General features: G+C 41.2%; 1 protein-coding gene and 1 long non-coding RNA gene across 6 annotated transcripts in view; one reads left to right on the forward strand and one right to left on the reverse strand.

Moving 5' to 3' along the window:
* Positions 1-18712, forward strand: part of LOC139748113 (putative neural-cadherin 2) — a 184275-nt gene that overhangs the window by 134765 nt on the left and 30798 nt on the right. For all 5 annotated transcript variants that reach the window (XM_071660770.1, XM_071660774.1, XM_071660771.1 and 2 more), the window contains 5 exons: positions 2576-2695; positions 3128-3243; positions 7050-7214; positions 12734-12871; positions 16440-16617. In XM_071660770.1, the coding sequence (XP_071516871.1) occupies positions 2576-2695; positions 3128-3243; positions 7050-7214; positions 12734-12871; positions 16440-16617 (717 nt within the window). The remainder of the gene's footprint in view (positions 1-2575; positions 2696-3127; positions 3244-7049; positions 7215-12733; positions 12872-16439; positions 16618-18712) is intronic.
* The window catches only part of LOC139748116 (uncharacterized), a 155967-nt gene that overhangs the window by 123032 nt on the left and 14223 nt on the right, over positions 1-18712 (reverse strand). The gene's annotated exons all lie outside the window — the stretch shown is intronic.

Genomic DNA, 18712 nt, shown 5'->3' on the forward strand with positions numbered 1-18712 from the left:
ATCCTTTATCTAGATAGACAGAATTTTAAAGCTGATGGCTCATACCTACCCAACAGTTTAGATGACGACAGGGAAGTAATGCAGAAGGTTCGTGCTCACCCATAACTGTAGAGGAAAACAAGGTAGTAGAGCAGATGACTCCTCACCTACCACTATAGATATAGAGAGGATAGTAGTGCAGAAGACTCCACCCCACTTACCACTATAGAAGGAGGTAGGATGGTAAAGGAGAACAGGAGGGGATACATTTTTCAAATGCTTCCGTGGGACAGAGGAGGGAGGTACATCTTTTGAAATGTTTCTGATTGGAGAGAAGAGTGAAATACAATAGTTCTCAATTAGGGGGTTCAAGAAGATGAGTTACGGGTGGCTGATAAATGAGATCAGGGAGACACAGTCTTCCCATATCACGAGAAAGCTAATTACCAATAATAAGGACCCAAATTTGATTGATATTTTCCATGCAAAGTTATTTCATAGTGATAGACGAAATGAGTTAGTTTGATTTTGACAGTTTGGACGATGAAATAGGGAAAGAGGTTTTGAAATAACCCTTACCTACGAAGCTTGTGAGGAAGCGAGGTGAAGCGTTTTGTACGTTAATGACCCGAGGGAACGTAATGTACATATTCACGATCGGGGGAGGCGTCTTCTCGTATTGACTGGCGTAATTCCTATTCAAGAGGGAAGATTTGTCACCCTTAAAGATGAGAGGTAGGTAGAGGAGAGGAGGTTCTCGGGGAACGTGCTATGAGATGAAAAAGAAGAATGAGAAATGAAAATAGAAAGCAAAAATGAGAGAATTTGTTTCTGAAGAAAAATCGAGAAATGAGATGAAGAGGAATAAATGGACTGGGTGTAGGAGGTGAAGAAAGAGCTGAGATTCTCAATTAGCGAGTCTGGGGACGTAACAAATGGCCGAAATGCATTAGTAATTACAATGCAGTGATGTACTTTATGAAAAAGGTAGGCTGCAGACTGTGTCCTTCAGAACATACTTCGTCTTCTGTACTGGCGATTTACACTTCTTTGATTAACACATGCAATTTCTACCTCTGCCATTTACATTCGTACGATGTATACACCTCCAGTTTGCACTCTTGCCATCTACACATCTGCAACTTACAAACCTGTAATCCACATACCCGCAGTTTGTATAGCTGTAATTGATGCATTTGCTATTCGAACACCAGCAATTTACACATCTGTCATTTCTATACACGCAGTTACATAACTGCCATTTACCCCCCTTCATCTTACGCATTTGCTCTGATGAGTGTGATGAGTGCATGTGTGTTAAGTTGTTAGTATGAAACTTCCATGTATATAGTATGTATCTAAGAAATCATACATCATATTAGAAAATGAATATGATCATGGCATGGGTGATTAAATTAGCAGTATCAAGGGCTTAGAGATCAAGGGATAATGATATAAAATCAATCAAAGCAGGAGAAAGTAACACGGATATAAGAATCTAAGAATAAGTGATCAGCAAATGATACGTAGAATATGGGATGGTTTTGAGAATGGAATATGGACATTGCCTTTTTTTCTGCCAGCTACAGACCCGTAACAAGAGATACTTTATTAAGAAATAAAGATGTACAGACACTTGTATTTTCATTTCCTAGGATAAAACTAAGATTTAAGAACTAGATCTTGTGTTTTTTTTTAAGGAATCACGTATACTTTCACAAAAGGGGTCCAAATACAGTATATTATTCTGAAGTAAGGATATGATGTATACAGCATAGGCTAAGATTGAAAGAGAGAGAGAGAGAGAGAGAGAGAGAGAGAGAGAGAGAGAGAGAGAGAGAGAGAGAGAGAGAGAGAGAGAGAGAATATTCGCCAACATGCCTCTTCAAGCTCCATTACCAACGTTGTCAGGGCGAGAGGGAAACCTTCTTGTTCCCCCGACAGCAATATATGTTCTGGCAACGATGCAGGTTAACTCTTACTGCTCCTCAAGTTCCTGTTTCTGGCTATACTGCACAGAGAAGGTGTATACAACTGTGCTGTAGTGACTAAAAGTATGTTGATCCATCAGCGCTGAGTCTGAGTAAAAGTATACTGACCTATCTATAAAGGATTAAGAATGTTTGCTCAGTTTATGCAAAAGTATGTTGACCCATCTATAGGTGAGTATGAATGTATGCCGAGTCTATGTAAAAGTATGCTGACTTATCAATATAGGAATATGCCAAATTTGTGAGCGAGTATAGTAGTGTTTGATATGCTGAGTATATTACCACTCTTTAGGCTATACTTGTTCTTCGAGTATGAAGATATTTCTCAAGCGCACTTATTCTGTATATGTTGCATTTATCTAGATTTATACAGAACTCATATACACCCATAGATATATGCCTCTCTTTAAAACTACTAAATATGAACCTCTGTCATCTGTACGAGTATAATGATAGTCCAATTCAGCTTATCAAGGTGTCCACGTAAAGGATATGGCCCTACACAACAGTCCTACTAAGTAAGGTCTCATACTTAAGTTATTTCTTTAATTGCTCCAGTTTCCATAAAGTTCGAGTCATGGACCACCTTTCCTTTCCCTCACCAGTGACGCAGTTGGTGGGAGGCGACCCGGTGGAGTTCGAGCAGCCAGAGTACCTGGTTGAGGTGCCGGAGAACACCGTCCGTGATCACCTCCTACGGCTCAACGCTCGCGTCCAGACCCCAGGTACGTCCTAACCCGGGCACTGCTCCCGGCACTGTTCTTGGCACCTCGTCCTACTGGGTCCAGACCCCAGGTACGTCCTAACCCGGGCACTGCTTCCGGCACTGTTCCTGGCATATCGTCCAACTGGGTCCAGATCCCAGGTACCTCCTGTCCCAGTCACTGCTCCCGGCACTGTTCCTGGCACCTCGTCCTACTGGGTCCAGAACCCAGGTACGTTCTATCCTAGGCAACGTCTCTGGAACTGCTTTTGGCACTATTCCTGGAGCCTATCCTTCAGGCCTACCTGAAGAGATCTAACAGTTTGATATTCCCTCACTGCCGAGTCTTATGGCCTCTCTCCATCACGGTAGACGATCTCATATGTAACTTTAAAATTCTCCCTTACAAGAGGTCCTCAGCCCTCTGGTTTTTCTTCTTCTTCTTCTTCTTCAGGTGAACCGGTGGTGTACAGCCTCACCGACGGGAACGATGAGGGGCCTTTCTCCTTGGACGCCAACAATGGTCGCCTCTCCCTCCTTGAACCGCTTGACTACGAGGAGAAACAGCAGGTGGGTCGCCAAGTCTTTCTGTGACATTCTGGAGGTACTGCTGTTGGGGAGGGGCTTTAGGCTAAACACCCCAAAACAAAAACCTTCCTAGACACTCCCTTAACCCTCGAAGAACAAACGTCTAAGCCGAGAACGCAAGGGCCTCAGAGAAAAGGGCGGGCATTTTATGGTATGTTGGGGGAGAAGATGGGTGCATGGGAGGTAAATCAGCTGCTGTTTGCATATGACAAGGTTTCGGTGGCAGACTCCACGGAGAAACTATCATCCGACAGAGTCAAAAATAATGAGACAAAGCTCAGACAAGGAATTCTCCCCATCTCTAAGACGAAATAAATAATATTCTTGAAAACAGAGAGACAAGCCGGAATCTGTCTTGAGACGACTTCACCCGAACGAACGAAATCTTACCCAAAATTTGTATAGAGAAAAGAAATCCTCACTAGAATAATTGATAGTGCTAAGAAAATTCCTACAACACAAAACTATGCTCATATAAAAGCCCTCTGCAGTATAGCCTTACCCCTACAAAAACCCTCTAATACACAACCATGCTCCCACAAAAATTCTTAGTTATGAAACACCAACAAACAAAAAAAGCCTAGTCCTTCAAAAGATTGTTCAAAAAGAAAACCCTGCTCTTACAAACACCCTCAAAAGATAAACTTGCTCCTACAAAAGCCTTCGAATAAGAAAATACAAAACCTCTCAAAATACAGCTCTCTTTGAATTTACAAAATCTTGGAATACAAAACCCTGTTCCTACAAAAGCGTTCAAACGAAAACTCTCCTACAAAACACCTCTAGATTCTAAATTCATTCTTGTAGTGTCTAGAACATGAACCCAAGAATGATACTACATTCGTGATTTTATACGTCAGAATACACAAGGTCCTACATGCATACGTCAGAATACAAAAGGTCGTACACGCATACGTAAGAATAATCAAGGTCCTACACGCATACGTCAGAATAATCAAGGTCCTACACGCATACATCAGAATACACAAAGTCCTGCACGCATACGTCAGAATACACAAGGTCGTACACGCAACGTAAGAATAATCAAGGTCCTACACGCATACGTCAGAATACACAAGGTCCTACATGCATATGTCAGAATACACAAAGTCCTGCACGCATACGTCAGAATACACAAAGTCCTACACGCATACGTCAGAATACACAAAGTCCTACATGCATACGTCAGAGTACACAAAGTCCTACACGCATACGTCAGAATACACAAGGTTCAATACGCATACGTCAGAATACACAAGGTCCAACACGCATACGTCAGAATTCCAACACGCATAGTTATGTTTCTTCCATTGAGATTAATTTAAAATTTTTATTTTCAAGTGCGTAAATAAAACTAACTTCAAAACACGGGATAAGAAGCCACAAAACTTGCTCTGTGTTTTATCTTACGTGTTATTTGATAGCCTTATTTGTGGTTTCCAAAACTTTTGGCAAAACTGTACGTTCTACACCAATCTGAAAGTTTTTCAGTGTACAGTCGGCGGCTATTTAAGGTGATCCTTTGATATTCAAAATGTAATACATATTCTAGGTGTCATTTTATGTTATACCCTACTGTTTAAGGTACACTATATCATTTAAGGTGTGCTATAATATTTAAGTTATAGTACCTAAAGTGTTACATCATCTAACATGTTGTATTTTCCATGGTATGCTATGTTGTTTGAGGTAGTCTGCTGTGCTTTATGCTTACTATACCATTAAATGTGTCATAATGTCTATGGTATGAAGCTATACCATTTTGTTTACAACCTGCTATATGAATATACCTTTGCAAGGACGAATGTCAGTGAAAGTAAGTGTAACGTTTCGGATATCCATGCAATTTACGGCTGTCTCTTTGACTGAAGCGAGACGGCGAGATTTTAGAAAGGGAAAACAGGGTTCTCTCGCGAGATCATTCAAAGTTGAGACTGAAAATGTATTAAGGAATATATATATATATATATATATATATATATATATATATATATATATATATATATATATATATGTGTGTGTGTGTGTGTGTGTGTGTGTGTGTGTGTGTGTGTGACGTTTACAAGGTTGACTTCCAGAAAATGGAAACTGTCTTAAGATGCTTTTGTTTTCTCTCAGCATTAGACGTAATTTCCTTACTGGAAAAGATCGATGTTGAATTTGACGCACAAAGATACTCTATGTTAGATCCTGTGTTTGCTAAATTAATCTGTCTAATTAACTTTCTAATCCGACTTCACATTAACTCAGTGATTAATTCCTGACCTCGCTTCATCTGATGTTCGCTAAATATTTATCTGTTCATCAGAGGCAAACAATATCTGCAGTTGTCTGATCGAAAAATATAGTTTCTAGTTTATCAGTACATAATCTCAACAAGTAATGAAACGTGTCCAACAGATCAATCATCTTCTCAGCTCATAGAGTCCATGCTATCCTCTCCAAGTTTAGCATGACGGCCTCATAGAGAGAAATATAAAATAAAACTCCCATTTTCCTTTATTCCTCGCTGAGCCACTGGAATCTGGATGCCTCCCTCCATACATAATGAGTAATTATGATGATACTAATTAATTTCATCTCGAGTCTTCACTGTTCACTAGTAAATAATTGATCAATTTTCCTTCGGTAAGTAGGCCCAGCGGCCCTTGCATTATAACAAAAAAAAAAAAAGATCCGAGCGTTTTATAATGAAGGGGACACATGCTTTATCAAAAAGGGTCAGGTCGTGGGCGTTAAGAAAGGCATGAGAAGTTAAAGGTTCCAAAGCTTAAGAGTGTAGTGAAGGAAATAGACATCATAACCGTCCATCTCTGAGTTATAGATAATTTCAAGTAACTTCTAATAGTATCTACATGAAGAATTACCATAAATTGATTTTCTCTTACGTTACAGCAATCAATTAGATGAACAGTCATATATTTCTCTACTTCTTTCATATCTTTTTCTAAAATTCAACAAAATTAAAGCTTCAGAAATGGAATGAAAACTTTGCCATCCGTCTTTCTTTTCATCACAACGATACATTCCTTGAAAATGATGGTACGACCCTTGAACAAGAAGGCACAAGCCTTAAACATAACGGTACGACCCTTGAACAAGACGGTATAACCTTTAAACGTAACGGTGCGACCCTTGAACAAGACAGTGTCATCCCTAAACATGACGTACGTTGGCACGACCCTTAAGCACGAGGGCGCTAGACATCTTGGCCTTTGACCTTACTCTAAAGGGCTAGGTCAATAATCAGACCGTCGTGCTCAAGGGTCGCATCGTCTCAGGGACTCTGCATAATGTGGCTTGGCCTTCTCTTGACAAGTCTGAGTAAGCCTGAATTACATGACAAAAAATTGAGCCTTTTTTACGCAGTCTTGAGTCATTCCTGTAGCATCCTTGACAAGCCCAAGATAATGAAGGGTCATGGGAACAAACGAATCCTTTGGTGCTCCTCCAAATCATTTCGATCTAGATTGGGAGTCCAGACATCTGCGAGGCAGACAGAGAGACAGACAGAGAGGGTATCTAGTCATGAGGCAGGGCCAGCGTGTAGACAGGGAAAGAGAACTTGTCTACCATCACAGTGATTATTTTCCCCCTCTCACAAACAGTATCATGTTCCACTTAAACAAACATTGTTTTAGTTTTGTTTGCCTCAGCACTGTTTGCTGCAACTTTGTTTATCTTAGTCTTCCCCACACACACCATGATGGCCCTTTTGTCTTCACTACAAACTGGTGTTTTTGGTTCCAACAATTGAGGGACTTCTTTGACTCTGTTTGCCTCTCCAGTATGACCTGACGGTGGAGGCGCGGGCGGGAGAGGCGAGAAGTGAGGCCCGGATCGTGGTGAGGGTCGTGGACCAGAACGACCACGCCCCGTCGTTCCTCAGGGCAGTGCACGAGACACAAATCACAGAGGAGGACGACCGACACCTGCCAAAGGTCATACTCAAGGTAGGTGGACGATCCCAGGTGGTCAGATCCCAGTAGGTCGGCGGACGACCCAAAGAACCACTGAACGACCTGAGGTTAATGGACGACTTTAGATTGTCAGTGGACGACCTCAAAAGTTCCACTGGACAACCTCAGAGCGTCAGTAGACATGCACGACCAGCATATCTTTGAAATATGTACGACTGTTATATCATCTAAACAAATACCGCCAACAGATTAACGAGGTTTGTTAATGTGATGTGTCTGACACGAGACAGTGACTGGTATTTAACATGTTAATCTGCACGAAGCAAATCATTCAATGCTAATATTACTCCCGACATTCTCCAAGCTTAATCTTATTACTGCTATTTCACAATGTTCATCTTATGACTGGCATTCTGTAATGTTGATTATAATGGTAGTCTTATTTCAGTCATTCTACAGAGTTAATATTGTTACTGGCAATCTATAATATTAATCATATTTCAGGTATCTACAAGATTAATCGTATTACCGCTAACCTATGAGGTTAATCCTATCACTGGCATTGAACAATGTTAATCTTGCTACTGGCATTGCAAGAGGTTGACCTTATCAGCAAAAAAGATGATTATTCGTTAATGCTGAATACAGACAAAAGAGCCGTGATACCTTTTCTTTATGTCTGTCCCAGATAAATGTAATAAGCATTTGCGAAACGTGGTTGTTCTGGATACAAGAAGCAACTCAATTTAAGGCATGTAGTTTAAACTAATGAATACTCAAGCAACTCGAAGAGGAAAAATAAAAACTAGCAAAGATTCATCTCAAAATGGCGAAGATTCAACTCAAACTGGCGAAAATTCAGCTCAAGCAACTCAAACTAAAAAAAAAGAAATATTTTATATATATATATATATATATATATATATATATATATATATATATATATATATATATATATATGTCGTTTCACCGCTCAGGCAGATGTTGGGGAACAAAAGGAAGACGTTGCGCTGCAGAACACATCCTCCTCAGGATGAGACCAGCCCTCCATCCTGGACCATCTCATTGTCCCCCTGTCCCAGAGGATTGGCTGAAGCAGTGCGTTGGCCAGGCTCCGGGGCGTGTTTTGGGGGATGTATTGCCTGCTTACGATCCTCTCTCTCTCTCTCTCTCTCTCTCTCTATATATATATATATATATATATGTATATATATATATATATATATATATATATATATATATATGCGGTAAGCGCTATCAGTCAGCCCCGCCTCATGGCAAAATCTCGGTAAAAGCACTTCTACATAAGCTGGTACTCTCTCTCTCTCTCTCTCTCTCTCTCTCTCTCTCTCTCTCTCTCTCTCTCTCTCTCTCTCTCTCTCTCTCTCTCTCTCTCTCTCTCTCTCCCAGAACCAACCTAACTAAAGTCGGGTCACACACCAGATGCGTAACCCTCCCTAAGTTAACTCTGCCAACCCACTCGTCTCAGGATGAACCTCGTTAAGGTTTCCTGCCTCCGAGATGTTAAGGAGGGCGTCTGTTCATTCTTTTGTTTTCATTCCTGCAGTTCCAAGGAGGAAATAAATGAGGAGGTGAGTCTCTATTAACTTAATGTAGAGGATATAAGTGCCAGAGTTATGTGTGTCACTTAGCCACTAAGTAGGTAGATTAAGTTACCAGCAAATAGGTAATGCCGCCTCTGGTCAGGTCTTGCCTGAAGAGCGGGGTCACAAGCAACGACTAAGAATGTTATACTGCCATTCAACCCACAGCAAATGCACTAGAGGCGTGCCACGCTGACACAACATTGGATCAGACTATAAGCCTCTAACACAAGGATGGGAAAAGTTGAAAAACGCATCAAGAAAGAGAAGCTCCTCATCGAGTAACAAGATTATGATAAGATTGTTCATGCCAGTAACTACGTTATGTCCATGAATATGCTTAAGGTATTGAGAGATACAGAGTGTAGACAGACACATTGAGGTAATCACTAGTGACTCCGTGGTTAGATAAGAAAATGATGAAGTTTGCAAGATATGAGGTACGTATATATAGTGGTGGTGAGAGCAGGCTCATTAAGCTAACGTGAAATGCAGTCACAAAATTCAAAACATGATAACTGGAGGTTACTGATCTCACTAATGCCTCTAGGATAGAACACTGACGTACTCAAGGTCAGCAGAATCATCGGTATTAATGCGATTTATAGAAAAGACGCTGACCTCACTGGGCAGGATTTTGCAGAACTAGAAACTCATTGAGTAGACTTCAGCAGTAACCATAACACAGTCCGTACAGCTTTCCGTGGTCAGGTGAGAATAACAAAGCCATTGATAACAATGTAGACAAAGCCATCCGGAAGGCAAACCTTGACTTCATCCTGATAAACCTCTCATCTCAAACGGTTCTCGTAATTCTGGGAATAGTTTTATGAGGTTATGTGAGATTAACTGGGTCAGGAGCTTTCAGATCAGATGGGAATGTAGATTCAAACACAGTAGCTTCCTACACAGATAGCGGTCTTATCTCTCTTATTCACATACACGTGGACCACTGGCTTTCAGTCCATTTCACACGTAATACTTGACAACACTTAACTCACAGAACTCGTTCCTCGTAACTCTATATTTTCCTGCCATGAGTGCTACGCTCTAGTTTTGCTTTTAGGCAAATCTCGCCGTATATGCCAAGTATACTGTGGTCTGCCCAAGGTTACATGTGCAGATATCAAAAGAAAAAAGCATAGGATATGATTATGATATCATAATCATCCTCACTAAGAAAAACCGTAAGCAAAAAGAGTTACATAGATACACAGACCACATAGACCTAATGGTCCAAGTGAGGTGGCCTGGCCTTAAAACAAATGTAGATGAAGTCCCCTTAAAAGCAATAGAAGAAGAGCAAGAATATGCAATGAATAAAGAATACGTAAGAAGAGACGAAGTTTATATTATATCAAGAAGCTCTTAAATGTGGAGAAAACTAACACTTCTCTTCATCTAATAGCAACGGAAATTTTTCAATAATACTCAACATATTCTGTAAGGACGATATTATAACATGATATATACTTAGGGCACATGTAACATGATATATACTTAGGGCACATGTAACATGATATATACTTAGGGCACATGTAACATGATATATACTTAGGGCACAAGTAACATGATATATACAAGGAAATAGAAACGTTATAACAATTAGATTAACTAAAGAAAGGGTTTCATATGTACATGTGGGAAGACTTTAGAAATACGATCGATGACCACCGGAATAAGCTGCTGGCTAACATCACGTTTGTCAGCCCAACAAACACGCTCAACAGAAGACTAAGACGACTGTGTTCAGTTTCGCTATCTATAGATAATGAGATGAAATAGACAAGATTCATGTACTTCAGCAGCTAACCTCTTCATGGGGCGGTAACTGTTCCTTTATATGCGCCCTCTCTCTCTCTCTCTCTCTCTCTCTCTCTCTCTCTCTCTCTCTCTCTCTCTCTCTCTCTCTCAGAGAGGATCTGCGCCCAAGAGCTGTCAGCAAACTTGGCCATTTTGCTAAGGAGGTACTTAAATAAATCTTAGAGCCATTGGAACTCGGGAGCCGTGAATATACCAACTTTCTTATTTGGCTGTTGCCTTAAGACCATTTTTATTTTCTTAAGACTCTGCTTTAAACACACCAGTGCTGGCGCCTGTGTGTGTGTGTGTGTGTGTGTGTGTGTGTGTGTGTGTGTGTGTGTGTGTGTTTGGTTGTGTTTCTGTGCACGTGCACATACGTGTGGGTGCCCAGGTGTGAGTGGGTTTTTTTGTGTATCAATTTGTGTATATCTTGTGTGTTTATGTGAGTGCGTAAAGACCTACTTGTCTTGTATAGGGAAGGAATTCAACAGTCTTAGGGCTTCACTACCTTTTGAACTGGTGACATCATTCAGAGAAATAACGTGATATCGTGCTGGGAAAACGGATGACACTGCGTACAAGGAAAACAGGAGACATCGTTAAGGGAAAACGGGAGGCATCTTTCAGTGAAATAGGGTGACATCTCTCAGGGAAAGATGCTTGACATCGTCTGCCGGCGACCCAGCCAAGAAGGTTCCGGCGTGATATTAGGATGTCACTGATGAAGACAGATTCGGTGCGAGTCTGCAACGTAAGTCATTTTGGAAAGGGAAAGATTGGGGGAACTAAAAAGCCGCTGCAGGAAGCTGAACTAAGCTTTCAAACATTTTCGTTTACGCTGGAATTAGTCCGGCATTCGGTAACTTCAATATCATGGGCTTTAACTTCATTGGGATGAGAACGTGTTGTGGTCTCGGATTAGATTTCCAAGATAAAGAAATAATTGAGTAAATCAATAATGTAACGGCGAAGGAGGATTATACACAATGCTGTTCAGACAATCGATGTTTTCTTTTATACTCAATCACAGTTAGGTCATTCTGACCCTTGAACAAGACGACGCGACCCTCGAGCACAACTGTACGACCCTTGAGCACGACGGTACGACCCTTGAGCACAACGATACGACCCTTGAGCATGACATTACGGCCCTTGAGCAAGATGGTACGACCCTTGAGCACGACGGCACGACCCTTTGGATACGATGGCATGGCCTTTGAACTGGATCCTTGAAAGCCAGGCCATCAGACCCAAGGGTCGTACCGTCGTGCTTAAAGACTGTCATAGTGTTCAAAGGTCGTGCACTCGTACCTAAGGATCATGCAGTCGTCTGAGAGAGAGAGAGAGAGAGAGAGAGAGAGAGAGAGAGAGAGAGAGAGAGAGAGAGAGAGAGAGAAAGAAATATGACTCAGAATCATTACTACAGATATCACATAGCTTTTCATATGCACACAGACTGTAGCCATCATGCACCCGACTCTTGTTTACCCGTTAGCGCTGCTATTCTTCATGGTCTCATTTAAGTCAAGAGAAGCCCTTAATTAGATAATGATTTTCTGGTAATCACGGCATAATCTGGAGGCGCCATTAACCACTTAATGTCAGCCTGAGTGTTAGTTGGCCTAAACTTACAGCTACACTAGACACCCGGAGAGAAAACTGAAGGTCAGGCAAGTGACGAGAAAATTCCTTGATGCCTGGTGTCTTGGGGACATGATAAGGAAAAAGCCATAATGATCCTTCTCATTACGTTGCTTCTGTGCTGTGTATGTCTTGGTATTTGCCCGAGAATCGGAAGCTCGTTAGGCGGGGGGATTTGTCCTTAGGCGAGACGCCAATGTATGAAGGGTATACGAAATTAGAGTGGAGAAAGATAGAACCAGGCAGACAGAAAGATAGAAAGGTACATAGACAAAAATAAGAACAGAAACAATTAGGCGAATAAACAGAGAGGCATACAGACATACAAACACATAAACAGAGACAAAGATATAACGAAACAGAGACGATCAGAGAGAAACAGACGGAAACTCAATAGGGAGAGACAGACAGATAGAGATCTTGCCCAAGATTATGCAAACATCCGACCGTCATCTGCTAATCTCCTCCACCTCCTGACTGTGTGTGTGTGTGTGTCACCCACAGCAAGTGGTAGCTGTGGACGGGGACGCAGGTCGCTACGGCCGCCTTACTTACACCATCGTTGGTGACGGCATCTTCAACAACGGCTCCCGTCCCTGCTTCTCCGTCGACCCCTCCTCCGGGAACGTCCTCCTCTTGCGGGTGAGATGCAGCTGACGCTATACACGAATATATTAACCAAACTTCTCTTTTCAGCACTACAAAAATCGGTAACTGAATCACTTAGAGTTGCTGATGGAATAAATTAGATTCCTGTGCTTTTTTTTTTTTTTTGTATATGTACAGAGAGATGGAGATGGCTTGGGATGTGGGACTACAATGAAATTAATCTCATTTCTGGAGGATGCAAGTATTACTCGTTCCTAAAATACTAATAGACCATCCTCTTAGAGATAGTTAGGTGCCTAATAGTGTAGGCTGCAACCCGCCAAGGAAGGACTACTCTCATAACTTAAGAGTTTTGAAGTGATGTCAGGAACCAACTTACACCCTCCGTGTAAGGAATGCTGGTCTTACTATCTCATCATAACTATCAGGCTGGATTTAACGTTTCTCTGCGTGCATCTCACACCTCTACTAATTTCTTTCATATTCTTCCTCTGAACACCACTTCCTCATTATGATGTATATATTCTACCAAAAAGGCTCTACAGCCAGTCAGAATAAGATTATCCTTTTTTGTCCTCTTCTATTAAGGTCTAGCACTGATGAAAACTTTTTCCGTGAGCGTTTCCTTCAACAACATATATTCATTTACTTATATAAAAATACCGCAGGACCTCTCTAAAGGCTCCAGCATCCCAGGGTTGCGTTTTTAGTAAGAGGAGGAAAATGCAGATTCCTTGGTAGTGAGAAGTTCTTTGACATGATTGTACTCATTATGATACAGCCTCGCTAAAGGTGTTTTTCACCCACAGTGTAACCTCGAGCAAGCAGAGTCCAGTAAACGGATGTGGCCAATCTTCGTCTGTTCCAGGCGCTGCCTCGCCAACGCGAGAAACGAAAAAAAATCTCTTCCTATTGCTTTTAGTTCGTCAAGGGTCCGACAAATCCCCACACATTTCTTAAATACCATAGTTACCCCTAGAGCTGTGTCCATCCCACCACGAAAATGATTTCCATCCTCCAGCTCTTCTCTAACCAACAACTCGTTCCTAATGGCTCTGCTATTCCACTATTTATGGAATGCCTTTGACTACACTGACATCTATATTTCTCACATTCCAGTCTTTCTCTATTTTTTTCAGAATATCCCAATAAACTTCCTCTAATGCCTACTTTCTCATTTTCACTTCTCACCATGTCCATATTTAGTCTGTATATTGCTCGGATATATGAGGAAATATTTCCAGTCTCCTTTAGGTCTGGAAGCCATCTTTCAGTTTATGGCCTTCTTCGTGAGCCAGCTCAAAGCTTCAGTGCGACTCAGCCTTATATTCTTCCAGTAATAAAATCCTCTTTTATTTCTAGGTAATCAATTTTGTCAGACTTGTTCAAATGGTTGCACTGCCTGCCATCCATACATCATTCATTTTCTATTCAAAAAGATTATAAGCTTTCGTCTAATGCCATTTTTTTTCTATATTTCTATCTCTTTTCTTTTTACCATTTTCCTACACTTTAAGACCATCCCATAGCAGACACCGAGGTGGGAAATGGTGCTCAAGATGTTGAGGAAGAAAGGGATGCAAGTCCTCCCATGGAGTGAGGCAGTTCCTTGACAAGATTGTGTACTCCTTGTCCACTGAAGATGACATAGCTTTACCGAAGGCGAGTTTGCACTCACAAAGCCCCTACCGTCAGGATGGTCAGGAGGGAACATAAAGGAGACTCCCTCTGTGTCAGCGTCTTGAGAGACCTTCCTGTACGCGGGAGACACCTCTCTCAAAGACCTTAGAGATACGGTGACTTTATCTCTCTATATTTCACTGCACCATCTCCCTCACTCTCCCCTTGAAAGCCTCATATATATATATATATATATATATATATATATATATATATATATATATATATATATATATATATACATATATATATTAGTAGTGGCGGTTCATCTCTAGGGTTAGACATGTTCTTGTAACAAGAGGTCGGAGGTCAACACATTCCCACTGGGGGAAGGAGGAAGGAGACAGAACAACATTAACATAATGCTGGGTAATGAGCCAGTCATCTTGGCCAGGATCTCTGGCACGGTTCTCTTCCTTCAAGGTTATACGAGTGAAGTTTACTTACGGATCCTGGCCTTCGTGATCTCACACACACACACACACACACACACACACACACACACACACACACACACATAAAAAGAATACATAAAGCTTCGGGATATGTCGACGATCGTTGGTAAAGTAGTTTTCAAATTATTTACCAGTTCCAACCACAAGTCTGGTTTTTGCCCATCCTGGGTAAAGTATCCGCGCATCCATACATCATCTACATTCTCAGGAGTTCTGCACACAGTATTCAGTAAACAGTACAGAACAATTCTGAGACATGAGAGATGAATATATAAAATGTATTCATTTCATTATACTTGATCGCCGTCTCCTGCACCAATGAGATAGCGCCAGGAAACAGACGAAGAATGGCCATCCACTCATATTCACACACATAATATATATATATATATATATATATATATATATATATATATATATATATATATATATATATACATATATATAACACATACTGGTGCATACCCATGCAGAAACAGAGATAAACAGAGGGACGGAGAGAAATACAGAACTACAGTTTGTGGAAACAGGTTAACCATCCCTGCACTTCGTTTGATGCTCACTTTTGAGCCCCCAGATTGCTCGTTAGCGCGCAGGACTCGCATACACCTCTATTTGCCAGAGCCCAGGGAAGGTATCTAAATTTGTACAGAGACTCCACCAGATGGCCTCACATACGTTCTATCATAAACAAACTACGTTTTGCAGTCTCTCTCTCTCTCTCTCTCTCTCTCTCTCTCTCTCTCTCTCTCTCTACCTACCTACCTACCCTTCTATCTATCTCTCAACGCCACATACTCAACAGCTAACTCACAGTATACTCATCCTTATTCATCTCTCATACATTTTCACCATTTTCCTCTAAAAACTCTCCCTTCGCTTCCTTCCTTTACAAGGGAACGAAAACCCCGAACTTTCAAAAAGGCCCTTATATAGGCCATTTTACTCTACCTTCACAGTCTTCAAAGGCCTTGTCAGAGACAAACTCTTTAGTAATCATATCTGGGACATTTATTGCTATAATCAAAAATATTTCTACTTCTATTTGCGATAACTGGTTAGTGGGAGTGTTTAGTTACAGATGACCTCCGTCCCTTCCAAACGTGTGACTGGATGATTCGTAAGAGGGTGTGTGATTGTGTGTTTGTCAGGAATATGGGGTTTGATTGGTCGATTCCTGGGAGGTATAGGGATTATCAATTCGTGTGAGGGTGGATGTGATTGGCTAATCTTTAAGGGGGTATTCAGCCTGCCATTTTCAAGGGAGATATTCATGTGATGAATCTACACGATTGCCCAGCCTCTTGTAATCTCAAATATGATTTGCTATGTTTAGACGTCTGTTTAATGATTGCCTATTCTTACGAAGCATTTGATGACTGCTTAAGAGAGTCGAACCCCTGAAAAAATACCTGTCTGCTTCCCGCCCACACTAAACCCCTTTCCCCACCTACCACCGACCACAGCCTCTGGATAGGGATCCGCCCAATGGGCGGCCACAGTGGCGGCTGCGGGTGGGGGCCACGGACGGGGAGCTGGCCGCCCATACGGACGTCAGAGTCAACCTCAAGGACGTCAACGACAACGCGCCCTTCTTCCCCGAAACCATCGTCACCGCTTTCGTCTCAGAGGACACGCCGAAAGGTAGGTCACGACCTCTGACCCCCTGACCTCATGCATATCTAGCCTAAGGGAGAGTCATATAACCTTTGACCCCTGTCTCACGGTAAATCTAACATAAGGTAGATTATCACCCTTGACCCCACTCACTTCATTGCAATTCTTGTCCCTTGCTGTATGTGAACTCTGACTCCGTTTTATATCAGACCTGTAGTGGACCCACTATCGCTCCACAAAGTGCTACCTTACTGACGACACCTCGATTTGGTGGAAGGTCAGAGCGGGTGACTTCACCTGACCTAATAAATCCCGGAAAAATGAGTTTGGTGGCCAAATAAAAGAGATCGCTGTAATCATTCCAATAAATAGATGACCTGACCTTCGCCATAAGAGGAGCGGTTCACAGTCCAGCAACACGGAGAGGTCAGAGCTTGCGAGGACCTGACCTTCCTGCCTCCCATGTACCCGAGTATCACCGCAGGATGGCATTCAGGCAGTTAACTCGCTCTAGACAAGTTCATCACTCAAGAACCTGAAGTCTCGTTCATGTGACACCTGACTCAAGCCGCCCTTGGGGCACCTACTACGTCAGTGTAAGTCCCAACGTGACTCCCGACATTTCGTCTTCCTGGCAGGTGTCCTTGTGATGCCTCACCTCTGGCGCCTACCATCGATGCTCCTGTGAGCCAAGACCATCTCTTGTTTCTCAACCTGCCACAACTGACCTCACCTTTCCCACTGTAGTCTTGCACCTACAGTAGTTCATCGTCCCTGGGTTATTTCATCTTATGTACCTTAACCAATAAATCATCATTGTTGTTGTTTAAGACGTTTCTGTGCCCCTCTCTCAGTTAAGCCACTCCAACAACCCAACAAGGAACCCGCTAAGAATCTAATCATTAGAAATTATTTCTAACCTTTTCACATCCAACTGTTTAATAAAAGCTCTGAGCCATTTCTTTTAAATCACTCCCATTTAGATTTAATCTAACTCTTTTGTGTTGAATCAAACCCGTTCTTTTACATCAAATCTAATTACCTTACCCAAGAACTCATCAAATTTCATCTTTCTTTAGATTCAATATCATTCATACAATCTACGAAGATGATAGAGAACATTTTTAAACGTTCAAAGGATAACTAACGTTTCAGATGTTTTTGGTTTACAGGATGCAAAACGTTTACAATATTTCTATGAACAACTGATGTCTCAAATGATTAGGTTTTGCCAGAATCAAAGAAAGTTTGCAATTTTTCTATTACTATCTCAAGTCTGGTGTACATGTGATTTGCGAAAAGTATAAAAGTATTGCAATTTTTCTATGAGCATTGAAAGTGTCTAACCCTAGTAGTTTCTAAAAGAAAAGTTTGCAAAATTTCAAGGTAAGTCTAAAATGGTTTATAGGTTCGTCTTCTTTTTCTAATTAGATACATGCAAGCAAGTGTATGCAAATGTGCACATACATTTTAAGAATTACTCCGATTTCAAAATCATTATATACATACAATTATTTACTGTGGTTCATGCGGTCGAAATTCTCCCACAAAGAGAAAGAAACCTGAGCCTTCTCATTTTTGTCCACAGTTATCATCATTAACAGTATACTAAGAGTACATTATGTCCAGTTTAATAAGCTTCTTGAAAAAACAGTTATACGTATCCTAGATAAGCAAGACTACCATTATTTAAGGTCTAGCACAAATGTGAATTTCATTCATCTAAACGTGTTATACAAGTTCAATTCTGACCACAGTAGAGAATTGAAGTAGGACCTGAGGAAATTATAATGTATCATTTAAGAAACTAATTAAAGAAAATTGATGCCTAAAAAATATCTGGACATTTGATCATGAAATATCAACTGGAATATTAAGAGCGTTTGAGAAATATATGTACTTTTTCTTTTCATAGAGTCTTAGTCAAAGGATAAGCTGAAGAATTTCACGATTTAACTTGAAAACACCAGGAGGATTCTCTCTCTCTCTCTCTCTCTCTCTCTCTCTCTCTCTCTCTCTCTCTCTCTCTCTCTCCGTCAAAGACCATCATACCCAAGTATATATTTCCGTCGCCGTCAAGGCACATACCGTCATGTTCAAAGGTCGTTCCGTTGTGCTTAAA

Source organism: Panulirus ornatus, chromosome 72 (assembly GCF_036320965.1).
Source record: "Panulirus ornatus isolate Po-2019 chromosome 72, ASM3632096v1, whole genome shotgun sequence".
In the NCBI taxonomy this organism is placed as follows: Eukaryota; Metazoa; Arthropoda; class Malacostraca; order Decapoda; family Palinuridae; genus Panulirus; species Panulirus ornatus.